Raw genomic sequence first — 23900 nt, 5'->3', positions numbered from 1 at the left:
TCCAGGAATCTAAAGGAAAAAAATCACAAATACATAAGAGTCTCTTAGTGGTAAATGTTTTGTTTGTGGATGTAATAAAGCTTCGAGGAAATCCTATATCTAGGCTGAAAAGCCTGTCAGTCTTTTTTGCTCTTAGACTGTTCGAGAGTCAGAACTTCCTGGAACTAGCCCTGATAGTTCCACCATAGGACGCTTCACGGAGTTCAGTCTGACCACACTGTCATACTAAAGGGCGGCCTCCGTTAATGTGGGCCAGAGAACGTTTTTGTCTTCTCTGTGCTGCTTTAATTAATGATGTTTCTATTTTTATCAGGTCTTGGGACTATAAACAGAAGTTCATCACTGATTTTTTAATAAGAAATATTATCTGTTTCTATAAATATTTCCCTAATAATAGAGTGATCTATCACTTTATTTGCTGTGCTCATGCTGTACTTTTATACTCTGCTATCAGGGCCAAATTCTAATCCTCTAAGAACTGCAAATTGAAAAGACAAAAAGCAAAACAAAACAAAAAACTAGAGCTCTTTTAAAATATTCCATATTTTACCATTATGGTTTTATATTCTACAGAACTATAAAGGAAATGTAAAACCTAAAAAAGTGTATGAGGATTAGAAATAAACTCCACCTGCCATAGCATTGAGTTATTTTGCCTAGGATATGTTTTTAATCTCTGCCTAGTCATTTCTTCCACCTTAATAAATGGTCACGTTCCCTGGCATTTGCGATCTTCTCTTTTATAAAGCAGGAGTTGACATTTTAAACTGAAAAGCAGAGAGAAAGTTGAGATGAGCAGAAATGTCATTGTGCCCATTTCTTTTCCCTGTCTTCCCTCTGTAGGAAAAACATTGCAAGAAGAGCAGATTGAAAGGGTAATGTGGCATAAGCTTTAGTACAGGCGTAGTGAATGAGGATGGAGTCTTTCTAGCATTTTCTGCCATACAGGGTGGTGTCACATGACAACCTCTCCCTACTCTTGATGCTTGCCAGGAGGACTTTTTTATAGAGAAGTAACACAAACATTTAATTGGAGCCAAAATGAATTTTAAATGTCTGCAATTTCCCCTGAAAGATATAGTCAATAAAAGAAAAAGATAGCGGGTGTGAAAAGAAGGAGAAGAATTTATTGTGCTAAGGAAATTACTTTTCTTCTTTTTTTTTAAACCATGAAAATGCTAAATTCTATCTGGCAGTCATCCTGCCTTTAATATGTGTATTCAACTCCAGTAGTCCCAGCTCAGGGCGTATCACAGGCAAGCCACAAAACCTATGAGAAACACGCTAAGGCAGGACTTCAAATATTATCCAAAGCCTCATAAATTCCCCAATAATATGGAAACTTTTATAGGAAATTGAAAAAAATATTTGAATCTCCATGCTCTTCACTCCACAAATAGTGGGCAGAAATAAAGAACGCCACTGTAGAGTGGTTATTTCTTTAAAAGTGTGGATTTCATTTTTTTAATTAAAAAATACTACTGATCAGAAGTAATCTTAATATTTGGTCAAAGTATGAAAAGTTTCCTTATTGGAAAACAAAGGATAAAAGATAAAAGAAGGTTACCGATGAGTTAGCAAAGGTTTAATTTGCATTCTGGAACAGAAAGACTATTATTATTTTTCTTTACAAAAAAGGCGTAATTCACTTTTAAATGTAAATAAAAACATTTATGGTTTTAATTTTGAAACATTTTTAGCGATATGCATGGAACATATATGTATTAAGTGGGCGAAATCTATGTGCATCTATCTGTGATAGTGAAGACATTCGGTGAAAGTAAAGAAAGTTGGGATCAATTTGACAGACTCGGTTCCTATGTAGTTTGCAGCCTGATTTAGATGGAAGTGTAGATTCAGTTCACTAGAAGTAAACCTTTAGTTCCAGACTGCTTAAAAGATGTTGTTATTAGGATCTAGTTGCACACAGGTGTTTAAATCAGTAAGTACTTTGTTCTTAAATTGAGTTGTTTTAAAAGCATTTCTTTTGCGCTCAGCGCCTCTTATGTTTCCTTTTAGAAAGCCCCTTTGCCTTCCTTGCTGCACAACCTTTACCCTAAGTCCACCTTCAGCAGCACTAACCCATTTGCTGGTTCTCTGCCGTTCAACGCTGACAAGGTTGGATAACGCCCATTGTCTTGCCATTGCCTTTGCAAATGTTTTGTTCTTTGTTACTACTGTGCCTTTGTCCCAGTTCACTGTTTACTAAATTTGGGCAGGGAAAAAGAAAACAACTGTGTGTTTAGAGTGGGCATGCAAGTCGTTCATAAGCACATTTTCTTGCCAGAGCATATTCATTTTTATAGCTGAAATTAGATGGCCCTTTTGAGGAGTCAGAGGGAATCGTGAGTCCAGAGCCTTTCCTGTATTTTGGTGTGAGTTAAATTTTCTGATATTTTAATTTTTGTTAGTTGCCAAATAAATGAACTGCTTTCACACATAATTTCTTTAAAACCTTGTATTGGTTTAAATCCTTCTCAGACTTATGCAGGGTGGTCGTAAGCTCTTCTGTGAGTTAATCACTTCACAAATAATTGTGTAGGAGTCTGTTGAATATTCATAAAGTGTGTCCATGTAAATGCCTGAATCAGGAAACATGTAACTGTTTCAAAGCTTGTAAATCTATACTTGGATATTCTCATATTCTGGTGAAATTATAAATCCAGAATTGAAACAAAAACTTACAAGAATTTATATATTATAATCTGATCATGAAAAGGAAGAAAGCTGAGAACAGTTTCTTTCAGGAAACATTTTATGAATATTCATTGGATTTTCATGTTACTGTAATATAGATAACCAAAGATGCTGTGTCTGAAGGAATATGTTTTCTGTTACTGTAGGAATTACAGAATTCAAGTAGAGTTATCTTCCGTTGTTCCCCAACTAACCCTTTTGCTCCCACACCATTTAAGGTTTGTCTTAGTGTGAAATGTTCATGAGTAAGTGGATGTGTTGCAGTGTGCTATGTGTGTAGGTTATACTTGTGTGCATACATGGCATGGAGTGATTTCAAGTGCACTTTGCATTTTTGCCAGTGAAGGCTAACTGATCTTTTTTAAAAAGTTCTATTTTCATTAGTAAATTTTAAGAAATGTCAACAACAAGCTGATTACAGTCTCAATGAGAATGAGGGTGTGTTGTGCTGAAGTAAGATCCTGAGCAGTTTTTAGACAAGCAGGTTTTGTTTGTTTGTTTTTAAGGAAAATAGCAGCTCAGAAAAGTTATGCAGCAAGTAGGATCTATAAAATTTGCATCCATAAATTTATTAAAATTATGGGAAGTTTAAATTAGATTTTATTTCACTTTTTAAAAATGAATGGGCTTAATTCATGCTTGCTAACATTTCCTGTTGTTACAGAAAAGTAAATTTTTTATTTTAACCAGAAAAATTCTGAATTACATATTCCTCCCCACCACCTTAGTATGTTTAGTAAACCTTGATTGGATCAAATGAGATTTTTTGTTTGTTCTCTTTTATTTGTTACGTTGTTAATTTGAGAGTTTTATGGCACAGCATTTGGGAAGATCACAAGAGTTTTATTTACACTAGTAATTTTTGTCTGCTTGGCCAATGATGTGTAAAGCAAGCATTTAATACAGCAGCTTCCGTAAGTCGAAAATCTCTTGCCCTTAAGTCTTTCTCAATCAACTCTCCTATGCTTTGCCAGAAAAGTAGTGTTTCATGTTTATTAGGATCATTTTGGGGTAGCTTATAATCCTGAAGCATGCTTTCTGAATCTTCAAAGAAAGATCACATTTAGTGCCATATAGTTTTAGTATTAGGTATATTTGTGGTATTCTGATTCTTGACACCCATTAATAATTCCTAACTATTTGTTCATGCCTATTGTTTAGTGTGTTCTATAAGGTTTTTTTTTTCATCTTTTTCCAGATATACACATATAAAATGAGGTGTAGCAGAAGAATTTTTGTGTAGAAAAAAGGTAAAATAGAATAGGATAGGGAAAATGTAGGTTCAAGACATCAAGGACAGCTTCACACCAGGGCTAGAACTTTAGCTGGGTGTCTCTGACCCCTGAATTAGCTACTGTCTTACTGTGGAAATTCGAGGAGACAAGATGTATAATGGAAAGTGCATTGGGTTGGATTAAGAATTAAGCAAAAAGACGTCTAGTACCACTATGTGGTTTTCAGCAAAATCTTTCACTTCTCACGGCCTCAGATTATTAATCTGCAAAATGAATAAAATGAACTCAGTGACTTAAGGGCCTTTCAGACTCTAATATTCTGTTTGGTGATCTACCACATAAGAACTTGATGATACCAAGCCCTTTTTTCAAAGTAGGACCTGTAGCCCTCAGTGACAGCAAGTATACCACACTTGGGGTTTGTGTGAAGTATTCTCCCATGTTTTCTCATTTATCTTGTGAGCTGCCTTGGCAAGGAAACAATGGTGTTGGCTCTTAAAACCAGCCCCTCGCCTCTGAGTCCGTGTGCTCTGTGCTAACAGACTGGCTCGCCCGTAGATGAAGCTGCATGTGTAATGCTCATTTTCTATGGATGTGTTGAGAGAGTTGTCTGGAGAAAGGATTCAGGTAGCAATAAAAAGTTCTTTATGTATAGTCTCACTAGCAAATTTTGAACTTCGTTTGATTGTTTGACTAGCTTCTTGGTGAATTTTTTTCTGGTTTCTTGGAAGACTTTTCTAGACCCCTAAAATCTTGCCTAGACCCCCTGCACATGCATGATGACTTCTGAATGAAAATGTTTTTTGCAAAAGGGGAAGTTTGTACAATTTTCTATCTTAAGTTATTTAAGCCTTCAAACTGAATAATTCATCACCTTAAAATACCAAGTAACGGTTTAGTGAATTGTGCTCTGAACATGCTATTTGGTTTAGTATATTTAAACTTTACCTGAATCCTGTCTACCGTTTTATATGTATATTTTTTCCCTTTATTTATGTGTCAGGTATTTTAAAGCCAGTTTTTTGTTTTTGACATTATACTCATTTCTTTTCTGTAAGTTTTTCTTCCTTCGACTGCACATGCCCACTGCATTCTTCTTGTTCCCACAGGCACCCAGTCAGTCAGAATCAGAGCCAGAAAAGGCGCCATCAGTCCGTGTGCCTCCGCCCCCTCCTTCAGCATTTGCAGAAATGAGTGGTGATCAGGCAAGGTCGTCTGCAAGCACAGTCTCAGAAGATGGGGACAGAGAGGATGAGTTTGGTTACAGCTGGAGTAAGTTGTCTTTTTGTAATAGATGTAATTATAAAAGCTATTAAATAGCTCTGGGTTCTTCAAGGCTTATGCCCTGGATGAATAAGTCTGTTTCAACTTTGATTATCCATACTGCAATGTTGTGTAGAAAAAAATACTATTTGTTTTGCTTGAATACAGCACACATTCCCGAGGCGAGAGATCATGTTCTTCCTTTCCTTTAAATGCGCATTCCTGTTAAAGCCCACCTTGCCATTTGTATGAGAATTACAGAGCGCAGGGCACTCTGGTGGTCTTGAACTAGTCGTCAGCTCTCTGTAGGCCTCAGATTCCTCTTTGTAAAATCTGTTGTTGATAATATGTCTTAAACTTCGGTATTTTCTGTGCTAGCATGGTAAGAGAGTATAATTGTTGAGGTAAAAACTTTGGGCATTTGGCAAGTTGTTTGCCTCTGAGTTTTAGCCTGGTGGTTATTCCTCTTTCTAAAATGCAGTTCTCACCTCAGGTTGCTAACGTTAACTTAGGTAATGTCTGAGGAGTGCTGATCACAATGCCTGATGCACAAGAAGCCTTCGAAGGCAGCTGTTATTAGGGTCTTTGGAGTGTCTCTGTTTTCTAAGGAAATAAGCCACTTTACAGGGAAATATTAAAAATTTAGCCAAAAGTTATGTGTCAGTGCTTTAAATAGTTTCATTTTAAAAATATAATTATTTCTTTGAGAAAGCTGTTGTGTATACTTTTAGGAAGTACAGAGTATAAAAGTTGTGCTGCTAGATTCTAGAAGGAATAAAATGGCAGTTTATGAAATTGATGCAGTTAAGAATCAAGATATAATTCATAAAATTACCTATAGAAGAACATTTTGTAAGAGATGATTTGTAAAGTTCACAGTTTTCTGGGTCTATTTTCAATGAAATTAGAGTGTATTCCTGATCTATCAAGGTGCAGGAAGAACTCTGAGGAGAACATGAAGCCAAATGTTTCAGTTAGCTATTATGTCATAAGCCACCCCAAAACTTCATGGCTTAAGAAAACAATTTACTGTTAATCTCTCAAGGTGCTGTGGTTGACTGGGCTCAGCCGGGCTGGGCCTCCCAGATGGCTCGCTCACATGACAATTAGTGTTGGCTACTGGCTGGTTGCTCCTCCGGGCTGGTGGCTGGGCCTCCTACATGTGGCCTTGCCCTCTCAGATTAAAGAGTAAATTCTATGTCTTGAACATGTGGCATGAGAGATCTGAACGGTCTCATCTGATTAGGACGTGTGTCTGAAAGCTGGGATAGGTACATCAGTTTGTCCTGGCCTGATGGCTCCGTGCAAATAGAAAACTCATTCCCTTTATTCTGGATATCTGTACAAGCAACTGTCCAACACGATGGGACACGCAGTGTAGATGTTCCTGTGGGAGAAAAGTAAAGACAAATACTCTGGATGTCCTCTTCTCCTCTGCAATTGATAAAGTAACTTTCTGTTTTAATCACAGTCTCTTGGGAGTTTGTTAATGTGAATCACATCTATTGGGCCTGATAACCTCAGGCGAACCGATGAATCAGACACTTACTGTCTCATCCTGGATGCAAAGAAATTCCTCAGAGCGTGGGTACTCCAGGAAACCAGGCTTTATGCTCTGATGGCTAGTCTATTTAGATTTTCTTAACTGCCAAGGATTACATTTTGGTACAAATAATGCCCTTTTGAGCCTGTTCTATATAGCTTTACATAGTACAGCATTTGGCTGTGAGTTAACTCTCAATACCTAAGATTTTTTTTTGTTATTGTGTAGAAAATATCAGAGAGCGTTATGGAACCCTAACAGGTGATCTACACATGATTGAACTGGAAAAGGGTCGTAGTGGTTTGGGTCTAAGTCTTGCTGGGAACAAAGACCGATCCAGGATGAGTGTCTTTATAGTGGGGATTGATCCAAATGGAGCAGCTGGGAAAGATGGTCGATTGCAGATTGCAGACGAGCTTCTAGAGGTGAGTTCCTGTGGAAAACGCTGAATTTGCTCTTGCTGAATCAGTGCAACGGAATCATCAGTTTCCAGAAAATCCACCTGGACCTCATACGGTGACTGAGAAAGCTATCACTTGTCTAATAAAATAGATGCATTGCAGCATATTTGGCTCTAAACCAAATCTCTACTAAGTAGAGTCCATGTTCCCATTTACTTCCATTAAAAGCTTGTGACTGTAGCACCAGAAACAATGTTTGTCCCAAGACAGTAATAAAGATCACACTTCAAAAACATTTTTTGTGTGCTGCATTTTTATTAGGAGCTTTTGAAAGCCAAATGACCAGTCACTCCTCAGTAATGAGGCTGACCCATTGGGCATTCTGGAAGTTGAGTCCCTAATGGCAGAAGTGATGGTGGTGGAGTGCGGCAGGGTCAAGATTAAGGCCAAATAACACAAACAGTAACTCAGCCTGCCAAACAAAATAAATTTGTGGACCATACTTTATAGTGTTTAGAATTGCCTTAGCTTGTATTGTTGGTCCTTGCCTCCTGTCGCCTGGAATCCACGTCTTTATATTGCCTTAATACTCTTCCCCCTACTTCATAATGTTTCTCTGTTGGTTAGGAAGGCTTGGTCAGCAGTGGATAAATGACTAAATGACTGGCAGTTTCCATTAGGTGCTGTGCTTCATAGGCACATTCTGCTGCACAAATCCTGCATCTGCCAGCGTTGCTTCTCCCAGTGGCCTAATCCCAGGGCTTGAGTTTTGAGATTAACTAGGAAATATGACAGTAGGGGACTTCCCAGGATGATCAGTGCAGGTCACAAGTGCTTCCACAGAGCCCTTGTTTGTTCAAAGCACGCTGGAAGCCCCGTGCCTTCCAGGAAGTTGACCCTCTACTTTCCAATCAGTCTAAGTGGTGCCTCTTTATTCCATGGAGGTCAGACTACATACACGTCATTTCAGTGTTGGTTTTAAACATGAACTTTTCTGTATCCACCATCAAAGTCAGGTTCATGTTCTGGGAAGGAAAATATGTATGATATTTTACAGGAAGAAAAATGTATTTTCATTAGATAAGATGATAAAAATTTACAAAATTAAAATTCCAGGCTCAATTAATTATATTTATTTCTCATAGATCAATGGTCAAATTTTATATGGAAGAAGTCATCAGAATGCTTCATCAATCATTAAATGTGCTCCTTCTAAAGTAAAAATAATTTTTATCAGGTGAGCATTTTCTTGTTCTGGTTTACTGAATACTTTTTGTTAGCCTTTCAATTTTGAGTTCTTTTGAATGAAAATAAAACATTTATAAATGTGTGAGGGACCGGCCCGGTAGCACAACAGTTAAGTGCGCACGTTCCGCTTCAGCGGCCCAGGGTTCGCCAGTTCGAATCCCAGGTGCAGACGTGGTACCACTTGGCAAGCCGTGCTATGGCAGGCATCCCACATATAAAGTAGGGGAAGAGGGACACGGATGTTAGCTCAGGGCCAGTCTTCCTCAGCAAAAAAAGGGGAGGATTGGCAGCAGATGTTAGCTCAGGGTAATCTTCCTCAAAAAGAAAAAAATAAAAATAAATGCGTGAGTGTTATAGTTCCAGGTCTTTGGGCTTACAGAACTTTCTCTAATAATCCTTCTGAGTCTTCAAGTGAAAGAATAAAAATAATATGAATTATTATGCTGTGATAGGTCAATGCTTTTTCTTTTAGAAATAAAGATGCAGTGAGTCAGATGGCCGTATGTCCTGGAAATACAATAGAACCTTTGTCTTCTGCCTCAGAGAATCTACAAAACAAGGAGGTATGTAACTTGTGTGTTATTCTGGGAAGAATTGATTGATATACCACTTACTAATTCAGCTAACAATTATAGACCCCTTTCAGGGATATCAAAGATAAATAAGTCATAGCCTTGGCCCTCAAGGAGTTACAGCCTAGTACAAGAAACGCTTGTGTAGATGAGCACACCGCTTACATGAGGGCTAGAAGTAGAGTCTGCATAGGGAATAAGGAAGGTAGAAAAGGAGTTGTCTATTCTGCCTCAGGAGAGAGAGTGAGAATAAGCCTTTATAGAGGGGCTTACACATGAAGTGTGTGTTGGAAGTAGAAGACTCGGGGGCAGAAAAAAGATAAGCAGAGGGCGTGGAGTGAAGCACCGAATGGAGACTCTGGCAAATGCAGAGAATTGAAAACTGCAGAGCATTACTGAACAGTGGGAGGCAGGAAATGGGGAGCTGGTGAGGCAAGGGTCACTGAGAAAGAGGTGGGGGCAGATCTCAGGAATCATGATGCAGACTTTGTCTTTGAGGCAGTGGGAAACTCAAAGAATGAAAATTATCGTTTTAAATGCTTCCCTGGAAATGGTGCTGAGAAGAAAATTGTAGGTGGCAAGGAAAATAAGTTAAAGTGAGTAAGAAAAGTATTGCGGTAGTTCAGGAGAAAGATAACAAGGGCCTGAACTAATGCACAGAAAAGAGGAAATGGTTACATCGGATGTTTAGAACCCAAACTGACCTTACTTCATCCCCACCTAAATGTACTAGGCAAGGAAAAATGAGTGGTTGAGAATCTATTTATCCAAAAGAGATTCACTGAGTATCTGCCTTAGACCAGGTAGCGTTCTTTGGGCTGGGAATAGGTTGGTGAATGACACAGACAAGATGTACAAGGCTTCCAGGTGTCTGACCTGGTGACTTGATGGATGGCTCATTTTCAACAAAATAGAAAAATAAAAAAGAGTAGCAGATATTTGTAGAAATAGAAATCATTCTATTTGAGGCAGCTTAAGAGTGGCGTACCTGTTGGAAAGCCTGGTAGACAAGCTTTTTCCATGAATTTTGCACTAGGACATTTGGTTTAGAGTTTAGAGATGAATTCCCATAGGTGCAGACCTGTCGTTTGTTAGCCATGGGAGCTAAGGTTCTTTCCTACAGAGAACAATTAGAGAAGAAGAGGACCAAGGTCAGAATTCTGTTATGTCAACCGTAAGGAGGAAGGCTAATAAAGAGTGGTCAGAGCTGCTGAAGAAGGACCAGCGGGTGTGTTGGGCAGCAGCTGAGGAGGCTGCGTTTCAAGAAGAAACGTATATTCCACAACCTTGAATGCTGCAAAGAGGTCAAGTAAGAAGATGAATAAAGACAGTCCCTTGGACTTAGCAGTCTGGAGATCATCAGTGATTTTGAGAAAGTAAATGATGGATAAGAAATTAGGAAAGAGAGGGCAGTGGTTAGAGGGTGATAAAGAATTAAGAGAGTTTTTTGGTGGGAGTTTTGTTTTGAGTTGGAAAAGCTTTGGTTACATGTTTAAGGTGTATATAATACACCTTAATAATAAATAAAATAAAATAAAATAAATAAAAATAAATTCAAAAGAATAAAAAGGTGGTATAGAGAGTCAAAAGCTTAAAATTCGAGGAGCCGTGATGACTATCAGTGTGAGAAGGTGTAGAAATAGAAACACTCTTCCCTAAAAGAATATGCAAACATTGGGCTTATCTATACGTAAGATGGATGTATGAATCATTGTCTCAACCCAGTGAACTGAGTCATTGCTCATATGGTGAACTGAGTCAAGTGGTTTTCCAAGATTACAAAGGAGAAAATTTTATTTTCATGTGAATTGTACCAAATATGTCCCTTAAGAAATTGGAGTGTTTTAATATTTTCAGGTAAAATATTTACTAGCTCCTAAATTCGCTTGATGATTACCACAGTGAAGAATAGTGAATGGTGCCTGTGCTGCTGTTCTGTGTTCCAGTGAGTTTAACCCTCTTGTAGCTGAGTTGCTATTAGATTTCATTATGGAGTAAATCCAGGTGGTCTTGAGAACAACTTTGTGTCTCTTTGCTCTAAAATTGTTGCTGTCTAATCACATATCATTAGTATTTTGAAGAGAATATAATGTTCATAAATGTCATGAGATGTTTAAATAGTAATAAGGAATTACAATATATGAGATAATTTTGATTAAGTGGCATTTATGTTTAAACAAACAAAAATACATAACACTGTTGCCTGTTTTGCCATTTTTTTTTCAGACTGAACTAAGTGTTACTACTTCTGACTCAGCTGTGGACCTCAGTTCATTTAAAAATGTGCAATATCTGGAGCTTCCCAAGGTAAATCTGCTTTGAATTGGAATGGGATGATGTGAGTACCTTCACACCACTGTGCTAATTCACTGCTTCTCAAAAGCGTGATCTCCAGACCAGCAGCATTAGCACGGCCTGGGATCTTGTTAGAAATGCGGGTGCTTGGGCCCACCTAGACCTACTGAGTAAGTAACTCAGGGGATGGACCCACAGTTTGTATTTTAATAAGCCTTTTTGGTGATTACAATGCATGCTAAAGTTCGAGAACCACTGTGCTAATTGATACTTCAATAGGGACCCAGCTTTTCCTGCCTTTATGGCTGGTCTAAGATTTAACATTTAGCAGTGTCTCTTTTGATTCATTTACCAAGGACCTGCTATGAAGGAAGTAAAAAGAATAAAGAAATAGAAGTTATAGTTTTTGTCCTTCATAAAGCTGAAAGCCCAACTAACCAGAAGTTTTGCTGATAGGCGTCAGCGAGGTATTTGCTTTTGAAAAGATCTGCACCTTAGGTTCAAATGACCCTCTTTAAAGAGGTGGTTTGCTGCACAGAAACCTAGAAATGCTTCCCTGTGCTGGAGGCTCACAACACAGGTGGATGGTGGATGAACAGTGTGAGAAGAAAGAGCGGTGACGTGCTTCAGGAGAAGAGGAGGGAAGGAGGTAGAGTGGGGAGTAGGGGGCTATTTACATGAAACGCTGCAGGCAGAAAGAAGAGGAGTGGTCCCTGTGCCCCTCTCCAGCTGAGGCGATGCAGCTTGGTGCTTAAGAGCCTGGGCTCCAGAGTCAGTCTCTGCACTTCCCTGTCTGAATTAGTTGCTATAGAGGAATGAGAGAACTCTAAGAACTTCAGATTTTATTGTCCACAGAAAGCTTCCGTTTATATGTAGATTTCAAACAAATCTAAAGCTCAAGTAGCTGAAATGTATTTATTAATGAAAGCCAAAGTGACTTCACTTTATTCAGGAGTCTTTTAAAATCAGCTCACAGAAGAGGCAGTCGACGATGATTTTAAGTGTGGGCTTTTGGAGCCGCTTCTCTGGGCCTCAGTTTCCTTGTCTGTAAGATGGGGGAAATAATAATACCCCTATATTAGAGATGTGTTTGTAAGGATTAAGTAAAAGAATTTATATAAAGCACTTAGTTCTGTGCAAGTTACTATTTTCATTAATATTTTTAACCATGAGGTTCTGAATGCTCTGGAGAATGTGTCCTTGAAAACAGGCTTTGAGGAAGCCACTGCTAAAAATGACATGTTAAGTGATATATCGTACTATAAGCCTATGCCCTCTGAACCCCATTATTAGTCGACCCTGGGAACAAAACTCAAGAAAGCAAAGAAGGGAGAATTAACCCAGCTTCTAACATTCCTACTTCATTTGAAATCCTTTGTCATGTATACAACCCTGTATTTTTTAAAATTATGATTATTTGAAAAATAATTTAATGGTAAAGACATATGTGTACATTTATGTCATTTACTTTTTAGCAACCCCATGAGGTTGCTATTATTTTCCTCACTTTTAACAGTTCCCATAACTCAGAATGGTAGAGCTGAAACTGAAACTCTTGGTCTTCTACGTCCAAGTCCCATTTTCCACTCTGTTTCATCTTGCGATTGGGCCCCATTACCTTTCCAAACCCCTATGTGTTTCTGATAAGAATACTCTACTTCCTTCACACTGACTTGAATCAGAGCCCATGGAGATTGTTTTGAGAATTCATCCCTCCTTGCCTTTGCTTATTATCACCTGAGATGTCCCTCTGCTTTCCTTTACCTTATCTAAGCTCTGCATGACTCAAGACCTAGCTTAATCTCACCTCTGTGGGTTTTGAAATGTTCCTTCAATATTATGGCCTATATAATGCTTACCATTAATGTCTTCCTTTATTTGTCATATAACCATGCATGGCCCAAGGGCATGTTTCTTGCAGTAAACTTTCATGTGGGTATATTTTTTGTATGTCTAAATTGCACATATGTTGAGAGAAGAAATTCTTGTACTTTCTTTCCCATTATCTTATGTAGTATTGTGTACTGTAGTTCCTACTAAGTATTTGGGAGGGAAGAATGAATGAATGCTTACATGCAGTGTATGCACAGGGGAAAAGATGTTGGATTAGGAGAGTCAGGAAGGAAAGAATAGTTTTTGTACTGTTTCAAAATGGGAACTGTAGTAACAAGTAATTTCTAGTTCTGTTTTGACTCCTCAGAAACTCTCTCAACAGGTCGATTGTCCTTTTTCTTTTTAATCCTTTTTTTATGGGAAATAGAAGTATAAACAGAAAGTTTATAATGTATATAATCTGCACCCTCTATAACTGACTGAAATGCTAATTCAATTTATCAGACAAAATATTTTTGATTAAAGATTTATTTTTAGTACATTTTTCCCCAGGAGAGTACCTATACGTCAAAGTAGGTAACCACCTTACATAATATGTTAGAAATATGTTTCACATCCATATGATTTTAGATGGTGAAAGTCTTAAAGACATTTAAGAGGTTTTTTCCTTCTGAATTTTAGGGAATCTTCCAACTTCAAAATAGTTCTGCCGATAATAATAGTGGTTTGTTTAGCTTAGTCCCATTTCCAATTCTTGTTTATACTCTTCTAGCTGTTTAATTATACAACTGTTCCTCCATAAATATATTTCTTTAATTTGTCTCACATTCCCTGTGTGGTGGTATTTTAATAACTAGCTCAGAACAGCGTTTCTCAGATCCTCTTCTGTTAAGGACTGTGTGTACTGTGACAGAAGTAAGGTGGGAAGTCGAGCAGTTAAATAAGAAGATGCACACTCACACCCTGTTATCCTTGCTTATATGTCATCCTGCTTTTCTGCTGTCAGTAAGTCGTCTATAGATGTGTATGTCCTCATTTATTTTGGTAGTATTCTAAGTGGGATTGGGGCCATTATACATGCAGATGTGTAGCTTTTTGTTCCTTTTAGGACTCTACCTATTGCAAAAAAACAAAAAGCGAAAACTTACTCCATCAGGCTTAATTGGAGAAGGGGATTTATGGGCTCAGGTAACAGGTCAGCAATCTTCAAGGCCTTTGACCCCATGATTCAATAGCCATCAAAATAGTCATGAAAAGCCAGTTCTTTCCCTCTCCCTGCGTAGCCATCCGCAGTATCAGCTTTATCCCAAGGCTGGTTTTCCTCATAGATTCAGAATGGCTGCCAGCCGTAGTTGGGGTCATGTACTACTTCTTTCACATGTAGTTGGGGTTCAGAGCAGAGAGTGGCTGTCCCAAAATTCTGAGCAGAAGTCCTGAGGTTCATCCTAATTGAACAATTCAGATCACATGCCTACTCCTGACCTAGGGACTATGGCCGTGGGAATAGAATTGTGCGATTGACTTAAGTCATTCAAACTCCATCCTTGGAGCTGCTTATCCATTACTACATAACAAATTACCACAAAACTTAGCAACTTAAAAACAATAGACATTTACTATCTCTTAGTTTCTCTGGGTCAGGAATTTGGGAGCATTTTAGCTGGGTTATCTGGCTCAGACTCTCTTGTGTAGTTGCCAACAAACTGCCAGCTCTGGCTTCAGTTGTCTGAAGGCTGGCCTGGGGCTGGAGGATCCACATCCAAGATGGTTGACTCAAATGGCTGTTGGATGAGGCTTATTTCCTCTCCATGGGGCTGCTTGAGTGTCCTCATGAAATGGCAACTGACTTCCCTCAGAGCAAGTGATCCAAGAGAAAGAGCAAGGAGGAAGCCTGGATGCCTTTTTTTGACCTACTTTTCAAATTGCACACCATCACTTCTGCATTACTGTTTGTTACAGTCAAGTCAAAAAGTCCAGCCCACACTCAGGATCCCCTTCTTGAAGGGAGGAATATCAAAGATTTTGTGAACATATGTTAAAACTACCACCCAAAACATAGGCAGAGAGAGAAGGAGGGAGTGTGTGTGTGTTGTTTGAGGCAGCAGGAGGCGGGGCTGGATATTCTAATGGAAAATGTGTGAGTTTGAACAGTAAGGAGTAAGATGAGGATGAATGCTCAACAACCAGCAAAAGCCCACTGTACTAGTAAAGTGCTTTCCTGACTACAGTTAAGTGAGTAGACGATAATAGAGTCAAATCTCAGAACTGAGTATATACAGTCATCGTAGATCCAGAGGATTACATACTCAAATAAATATTTCTCTGTATTAGTAGGAAAGATGATTGGTGTGGGAAATCCAAATAGAGGGTCACTAAATTATCTGCATTCAGCATTGGCATTGGGATTTTGTCAGTTGGTAGCACGTTGACCTTCCTATTCGTTAAGCCTAATTCTTTGACCACTAGATCAGGATTTGGAGTTTCAAAATCCTGGAGAGTTTAGAGAATTTATCTGAAGGAAGTTTGATTATATCCTATAGATTTTTAAGCAGAAGGAATGTATGTGCTGTAACCACACTTTTGTATAGTGATCAAGCTTTCACACCGTTTCTCATTACACTTGATCCTCACAGCAAGCTCGTGGTTGGACAAGTATTATTATTCCTTTTTCTTAGGTAAGAAAATTGAGATTTAGAGATGTTAAGTAGCATTATTATTCCTTTTTCTTAGGTAAGAAAATTGAGATTTAGAGATGTTAAGTAGCATATCCAAATTTCTATTGCTAGGCAGAAAGTAAATTAGAACCAAGGTCTGCTCACCTGAAAAACTCAGTTTTCTTTTATACACATGACTGATTACCTGGAAAGAGAGCGGTGGTAGAGAGGGATGCACAGGGACAGTCTGAAAGTCGTCAGGCATTAACAATCTACCTCAGAACGGCCACACTGTTGATAATCTTTAAAAGGATGGTGAAGCCTTACCTCACTGTGGGCATGATCCTAAATGTCTGATGCCAAGCTTGGCTCTCATGTCTACATTTCAGAGAAATCGTGACAAGATTTCCTCTTCTCTCTTGCTTTACATTTCCCTGGATGGAAACTATAACGGAAAAAAAGGTTACCAGGTCCAACCAGAATGAAAATGTTCAAAACCTTATTTTAATTTTATTAATGTAAACATTAAGGAAAGGTAAAAGCCAGTATTATTGAACATTTGGTTTTGATAAAAGAAAATGTGGAAAATATAGACAAAGTGGGTGTAGCTCTCTAGCGTTGGCAGGTTTTCAGTGCAGGTCTTCGGGCTCAGAGTTGAGAGCATTTTCACTCTGCACCAAATCAAAACACAGGTCTCTGGAGAAACAACTCTGGGTTTTCAACCCCAGAAAGGACTAAGCACGCAGCAGTAATTGCAGTCTGTCTGCTGAAGGAAGGCAGTAGAAGGGGATGAGGAGGCCAGTCATGGTTGTTATTTCAAAGCTGTAGGCCAGAAAGAGGAAGCAGGAGGATACTTTGATTGATTTTGAATGACTTACCTTAGCCAGTTACACAAAACTAAATCCACAAATGTTCTATGTTCATTGAATTATTGACTGCATTTCTTTTCTCTGGATATTTTGCTAAAGTTACTGAAGATATGTTACTGGATATATATGATAAAGCTACTAGAGATATGAGCTAGTCCTGATGGCCTACCAATTCGGCGCTTTCTGCTTCGGCAGCCTGGGTTCAGTTCCTGGGCGTGGAACCACACCATTCGTCTGTCAGTTGCCTTACTATGGTGTTGGCTCACATAGAAGAACTAGAAGGACTTACAGCTAGAATATACAACTGTGTACTGGGGCTTTGGGGTGGAAAAATAAAGAGAGGAAGATTGTCAACAGATGTTAGCTCAGAGCACATCTTTCCTAGCCCCCCCCCCGCCAAAAACGAAAAAAAGTTGAATTCTAGAAAAAAAAAAGATACTAGAGATATTAAGCATATGAGAGCAGTTAAAACATTTGAATATTTGATGGAGGAGAATTTATTCCCATTAAAAGGATTTGAAAGTTTGCTTAAGAGAAGAAGAGATTTCTAATAGTGGACTTTAGAACAGTTTTAATTGCTTTTCTAGCCCTTGGGTAGAAGATGATGTTCGAAAGTTATGGCCACATACCTTTCCATGTGGATACATTTAATCTGTCTCAAGGTTTCTTAGTGTTCTCGTTTTTATTTCTCTAGGATCAGGGGGGTTTGGGCATTGCTATCAGTGAGGAAGATACACACAGCGGAGTCATCATCAAGAGTCTCACAGAGCACGGGGTGGCAGCCAAGGTGAGGCTTTCCCTTTTTCACTGCCATGCAGTGGTGGACAAGGGAAGCATTTCTGCAAAATCACTCAGACTCTTCCATGTTTCCATTTAGGATGGACGGCTCAAAGTTGGAGATCAGATCTTGGCTATAGATGATGAAGTTGTTGTTGGCTATCCTGTTGAAAAGGTACTTTTCCAAAGGAAAGCAAATGGTACTGTGAACTTGTGCTTGGGCATGGCTAAAGTGTGTGTGTGTGTGTGTGTGTGTGTGTGTGGTCAGTCATAGAGGATTAAAGCTATGTAACTATATTGGACAGATGTCCTTAAGGAAGAGAAGAGATTATTTGGTCTTCGATTTCTATTTTGTATTTTCTAATCAAGGTGATATTAAGGTGTTTTCTGTTGCCCGGTAAATTCAGTATTCACTGGGCATTTTTGATAAATATTATTTCCATTTTCCCTTGGGAAAACTTGAAACTTCTAGACAAAAGTCAACTTAGTGTTAAGACGAAAGGGATATTTTTTTATGACTGTTTGCTCCCATAAATATCCACTATGTATAGTGCTTTATAAACAGATTTTTTAAGACTCGTCATTAAAGGTATAACTTTCATTGGGATTAAACAATTATTTGTGCCTGAGTTTCCTCCTCCTCAAAAGTTATCATAATACTTACTAGGAGTCTCACTTGAGGCCTTTCATATATAAGTGCTAGGAAAAAAGCTGTTTCTCTTGAGATTTGGAGTGCAAATGTTTCCATTTCTACGTTGGCTAGCAAGAAGCTGAAACCATTTTTCATTCAGTTTTAATAATTGTGTAAGTTGGATCCTTTAACCCATATGTCTACGTTCTCACTTTCTATTTGGCTTGATTCTTCTGTTGCATAGTTTTCCTTATCCTGCTTTGAACATAAGTTTCCATTTTATTAAAAGTGTTTGAGTAAGCTGCTCCATATTCTCTGTAGAATCAGGAAATGGGTAAAGTACTCCATATATCTTCTAAGATCGTAGGGATACAGAGAAATGGGTGAGATTAATTAGAAATGTAAAACATTGGAAGCCCTATACTTATATCAGGAAGAATATGGTCAGAACTACTCTTTTAGTGGTAAAAATTTGCTGTGGCCTTAATCAATGTCAGGCAATTGGAGAAACTATAACCTTTCTTAACTCCTCAAGTCCTGACAAGGAAACAAGTTGCCTGTGACTCTTCTCTCAGCCATAGATAGTTTTAGATTCCAGCTTTAATAGTGACTTATTTGTTTAAGTCCACTAATTTCCCTTTGGATTTTGTTTCCCCTCCCCTCCAACACCCTGCCAGTTTATTAGCCTTTTGAAAACAGCAAAGACGACAGTGAAACTTACCATTTGTGCTGAGAATCCAGATTCCCAGGCAATTGCTTCAGCAGCTGGTACAGCCAATGGAGAAAAGAAGAACAGCTCCCAGTCTCCAATGGTCCCACCGTCTGGCTCCCCAGAACCAGAGTCCATCCGAAGTAAGGGCTGGTCTCGTGTGAGTCCTGCATGTTTGGCACACTCAGACACAGCAGAGGGTCCCCACGTGGGAGCCACTTGCCTGTATGTAGCTCCTTGTTTGAAAGGCCGTAGTCAGGGAACCCTTTGGTGAAAAGATGGCATAAGAGAAGGGCTCTTGAAGACAGAGTGCTGGACTGTTAGGCAGGTGATCTGCGTGCTGTCCGTTAACCAGCCGCAGGGTCTTAGGAAACCCATCCACCCTCCTCGAGCCTCAGCTTCTTCATCTCTAAACAAAAGAGTGGTACTCTATGCTCTCCGAAGATCTTGTGCTAAGGGTACTGTGATTCCAGGATCTAACTGATGAGTTAGAAACATCATTTGTACCTTTATTCTTTATACTGAGCAAGTAATTTAACTTCTCTAAACCTCAACTGTTCTAATCTGTAAAATGGATGTAGTGATAAATACTTCACTGGTGGAATCATTCCAACAGTGCCTGGCACAAGAAACTCTTAAAAATGCTAGTCTTTGCCACAGTGTACGGAGTCGATCGAGTCCTGTCGTTTGGGTGTAATAGTGGATCCTGTCAAAGTAGATGAAATGGTTGTGTGTGGACCATGGGGTGACACTTGCATGTATCATTAAAATACCAGTCTGGCATAGGGAGGCGAATTATTCCTTTGAGTTACTTTTGGAGAAAAATTACACTGGTATTTAATGAACAATAAATTTCAAGCTTTGCAGCATTAAAAAAAAGTACTTAAACACATTGGCTTTTTCTGAAATTGGGGAAAAAAATGTCTTTTGGGCTCTAAACTGAAACATTCAGTACTTTTGACAGGTTTTTAAGGAAAGAGCAGTTTAAAACATTTGTAATATAGTTGGACAGAAAAGTCTTAAAGTAATACATACACATCTGATGAAAGTAATCCTTTATTTAGAAAGACTGGGTAATTCACTGAAGTGTTAAAAAATTTTATGGGAATGTTCTCATTTTTCAGTTTTATCTTGATCCCTAAATAGCATTGTCTATAAAAATATGAAAAATGAAAACGTAATGTTACAGAAAATATCTTACACCTGCTCTTACCATTTCAGGAGCAGGAAAATAGTCTGGCTCTGGTTTCCTAAAAAGAGAGCATCTTGTCTAAAGCTATTCTACCACGTGTCTCAGCTTTCCCAAAATATGCGATTTTCTATATGCTCTTTGGTATATCATAAAACATATGATATGAAGACTATCATAAAACAAGGTGTGAAATTATATTCTCCTTGTTTTCTTATAACCTATTCTTATCTGTTAAATTTTGAGCATATATGTACCAGAATTTAATATGTGAGTTTATAAAATGTCAAGTGAGACGCAAGGAAAGAAATTGCAAGTGGGTCTCACTTGACGTTTTATAAACTCACATATTAAATCCAGGTGCGTACGTGCTCAGATTTGATTACATAAGAAGAGGTGCTCTAGGATAAGAAGAAAGGAAAACCAAAACAAAACCATAAAAAGCCCTTAAAGGTGGTCACCATGACCAGAATTACCAATGTGCTTTGGGTTTTGCAGTGTTCCCTGAATGTGTTTTTAGGTTACTGCCACATATCTTAGGTCTGAGTTTTACAAATCATATTTTCATGTGAAGTTTGTTTGGTCCAGTGAAATGCAGAATATCACAGTGAAACTAGAGGTTCAATTCAACTCTTTGTTCTTGTTCCTTTATATATATTTTCTCTAGCAATTTTAAAAATACAGAATAGTGCAGAAAGTAGTTTTGTGCCCACCACCCTAAATTAACAATGATGATTTAATCGTATTTGTTTGATATTTTTTAATATAACTGAAAGATTAAGGTAAATGTGAAGTCTTCATTGTCCCCAATCTTGGACCCATTTCCCTGCTCCATTTCCCAAAGGAACCAATGTGGTGAGTTTGATGGATATGCCTTCTAATCAATTCTTGTTTGTATTTTGTTTCATTTTTAACATATTTTTAGGTACAAGCAGGTCATCAACGCCAGCAGTCTTTGCTTCTGATCCTGCAACCTGCCCCATTATCCCAGGCTGTGAAACAACAATTGAGATATCTAAAGGGCGAACAGGATTGGGCCTGAGCATCGTTGGGGGTTCTGACACACTGCTGGTGAGGACACACCCGGCAATTCAGATATACAGATGGCCCCTTCATCGAGATCATTATCAGCAGATTTCCATCAGTTTTATTAAATAATAAAGGCTGAGAAAAATGTATCATTCATCGTTATTTTAATTTGTATGGCATATATTCAGTGGGGTACAGGGCTTTTTATATTGAATAAGCCAATACTGACTCAATAAGATTCTGTTACACTAGTGATTGTGACTTTTAGGTTCAAAATACTTCTGTCAGTTCCCCAGTCTTTGCCATATTTAATTTACTTTTTACTGACTGAGTATGGTTGGATTTGACCCATATTGAGAAGAGTCTGAAAAATTGGATAATTTGTAGACAGAATTTTCTAAATGTCAAAATTACTTTTAAAATCTAATTCTTTCTTTTGTGGATAGGAAAGGTGATGTCTATCTGTTAATTTCATTTGCTGATAGGAAGGGTGATATATATATCTGTTACATGTATGTGTATAATTTTGTATTTTATAATTTTTTTCTTTAAACTTCCCTATCATTAGAAAGCAGTATAGGCTTCTTTGAGCCTTTTAGCAAAAATTGTGTTGTTATACTTTTCTTTGAATTTTGATGTGACTCACATATGGATCCAATGAGTGTATAACCCTTGTTGCTGTCTACAAAAAGTACAGTATGTTTTGACTCCGTTTCAGCTCACTGTTCCTAGGGAGAGTGGGATAAAGCATGAGTATGTTTTGTTTTGGCCCTTAGGGTGCCATTATCATCCATGAAGTTTATGAAGAAGGAGCAGCATGTAAAGATGGAAGACTCTGGGCTGGAGATCAGATTTTAGAGGTACAGAATGCTGTGTATTTGACCTTTACGTTAACAAAGGAAAGGCTACTCTGGGGAAAGTGGTCTTTGTTTCTTCCCTCCTTCCTCCCACCTTCCCTCTCTCCCTTCTCCTCCTTCTCCTCCTTCTCTTCCTCTCTTTCTTCACTTTGCTTAACTCAACTGGTTCCTCACAGTCAGTGTCCCATCTTTAAACAGGTGAATGGCATTGACTTGAGAAAGGCCACCCATGATGAAGCAATAAATGTCCTGAGACAGACACCACAGAGAGTGCGCCTGACGCTCTACAGAGATGAAGCCCCATACAAAGAGGAGGACGTGTATGACACGCTCACCGTTGAGTTGCAGAAGAAACCGGGGAAAGGCCTGGGATTAAGTATTGTTGGTAAAAGGTATGACTGAAGAGGGCAAACCCAATGACCTTTTGGTAAATAGTACTAGCAGTGTAGAAACTTTATCAGTGCTACTGTTCTGTAGAAAGCTATCGTCAGCCCACTTAGTAATGCAGTATCAAAAGATGTTGGTTTTGAATTTTTTAACTCATTATTCTGCAGGATTTTGAAGGTACTAAATGAAAAGCCCTTTGGTGTGTTTTGAGTACCTGCCATGTGCCAGGAAATACCATAGGTTCTGGATAACAGAGTTAAGTAGAAATGGTTCCTGACCTGAAAAAACTCAGTTTTATGAACTAGAATTAACTATATTCTTGCAACAAAGGGTTCTATTGTTGAGTAATAGAAACAGCGTAATGTGGAGGAGCCATAGAAGCAAGGGATAAAGGGACCAAGTGACCCTATTTAAGGAAAGTAGATTAGGAAAACTTCCCAAAAAAGAGGTGCCTGAGTTGAGGCTAAAAGTGGTAAATGATGCTGATCTATTACAGGGAAGTGGAGGCTATATAGGGAGAAAGGTCAGCCTGAGCAAGAACATGCCATCAGAAGGGAACAGAAAGCATAAAGTAAGAGGCTGGCGTGGTAGAGTGGTGAATACACGTAAATTCAGTACCTACTTTATTGAAATATTTATGTATAAGTAATATGAACAAATACATAATCCAGCAAGTTCCAACACCTTTATGCTAAAGATGGGAAAGCAGAGGATCAGATGGTGAAGTGGCTCGTTTGAGATCATGACCTTGTCAAGAACAAGCGATGCAGTTCAGCTGTCATTAAATAGTTCTACTTATCATTGTAGTTATCATTGTATCTCAACAAGTAGCTGTTGGGTTATTTACTATTTTGTGAAAGAAAGGAGAATTGGAATAAGATTAGTATTTGTTCTTTTTCCTTAAATCTGTCTTGTGTGAAAGTTAGATCCATAGTGGTTTAAAAAAAGACACCATAGCAATGGTACTTAAGTTTTATTTCCAATAATTTTAAGGTTGTTGATGATAATAGCAACATATTTATGTAGCTACAGGTCAATATTCATTCAAGGATTCATTGTGGTGTAGAAAGAACAATAGATTTAGCATCTAAGGACTGACTCTTAAGTCCCATTTTTGCCAGTTAGTAGCTGTGTGACCCATAAAACGAGAATAATAGTAGCCACTTCTACTCAGTTTATAATTGTCGAAGAATAAATATGCTTATGAAAGGTCTATTTAACCTGTGAAGTGCTATGAAATAAGCTATTACAAAAAATTAATTCTAATAATGTTGCCTCAGTGTTGCTAAAAACAATAAAACTTTTAAAGTCACAAAAATGGAAGTAAAATTTTCAGTTTAAAACGTATTAGCTTTTCATTAAATGAGCATTGCATTACTTACTAGAAAAAATAATAATGGTGAAATTCAAAATGATGTTTGCAGAAATGATACTGGAGTATTTGTGTCAGACATCGTCAAAGGGGGAATTGCAGACGCTGACGGAAGACTGATGCAGGGAGACCAGATATTAACGGTGAATGGAGAGGACGTCCGCAGTGCCACCCAGGAGGCTGTTGCTGCTTTGCTAAAGGTGAAAATCAAATGCCAAAAGTAATTTTGTGGAATAGTATAGAAGGAGGAGAACTTAACTTTCGGCTACCAAAATAAGTACTGAATTCTCTTTATTTAAAATGTTATCTCAAATAAGACGTATTTATAAGTAAGATGTT

General features: G+C 38.2%; 1 protein-coding gene across 16 annotated transcripts in view; it reads left to right on the top strand.

The window, feature by feature from the left end:
• MPDZ (multiple PDZ domain crumbs cell polarity complex component) overlaps positions 1-23900 on the top strand; it is a 155044-nt gene that overhangs the window by 118482 nt on the left and 12662 nt on the right. For 8 of the 16 annotated variants that reach the window (XM_070248691.1, XM_070248688.1, XM_023627360.2 and 5 more), the window contains 12 exons: positions 5042-5204; positions 6967-7163; positions 8285-8376; positions 8860-8950; positions 11186-11266; positions 17305-17397; positions 17488-17562; positions 18696-18870; positions 20842-20987; positions 21722-21805; positions 22001-22194; positions 23614-23761. In XM_070248691.1, coding sequence (XP_070104792.1) covers positions 5042-5204; positions 6967-7163; positions 8285-8376; positions 8860-8950; positions 11186-11266; positions 17305-17397; positions 17488-17562; positions 18696-18870; positions 20842-20987; positions 21722-21805; positions 22001-22194; positions 23614-23761 — 1539 coding nt within the window. Of the gene's footprint in view, positions 1-2019; positions 2119-2843; positions 2916-5041; positions 5205-6966; positions 7164-8284; positions 8377-8859; positions 8951-11185; positions 11267-17304; positions 17398-17487; positions 17563-18695; positions 18871-20841; positions 20988-21721; positions 21806-22000; positions 22195-23613; positions 23762-23900 lie in introns of all 16 variants that reach the window. The other 8 variants (XM_070248683.1, XM_070248680.1, XM_070248682.1 and 5 more) reach the window with 2 other exon arrangements.

Source organism: Equus caballus, chromosome 23 (genome assembly GCF_041296265.1).
Source record: "Equus caballus isolate H_3958 breed thoroughbred chromosome 23, TB-T2T, whole genome shotgun sequence".
In the NCBI taxonomy this organism is placed as follows: domain Eukaryota; kingdom Metazoa; phylum Chordata; class Mammalia; order Perissodactyla; family Equidae; genus Equus; species Equus caballus.
The sequence above is the reverse complement of the archived record's forward strand: the minus strand, read 5'-3'. Positions and strand labels throughout refer to the sequence as shown.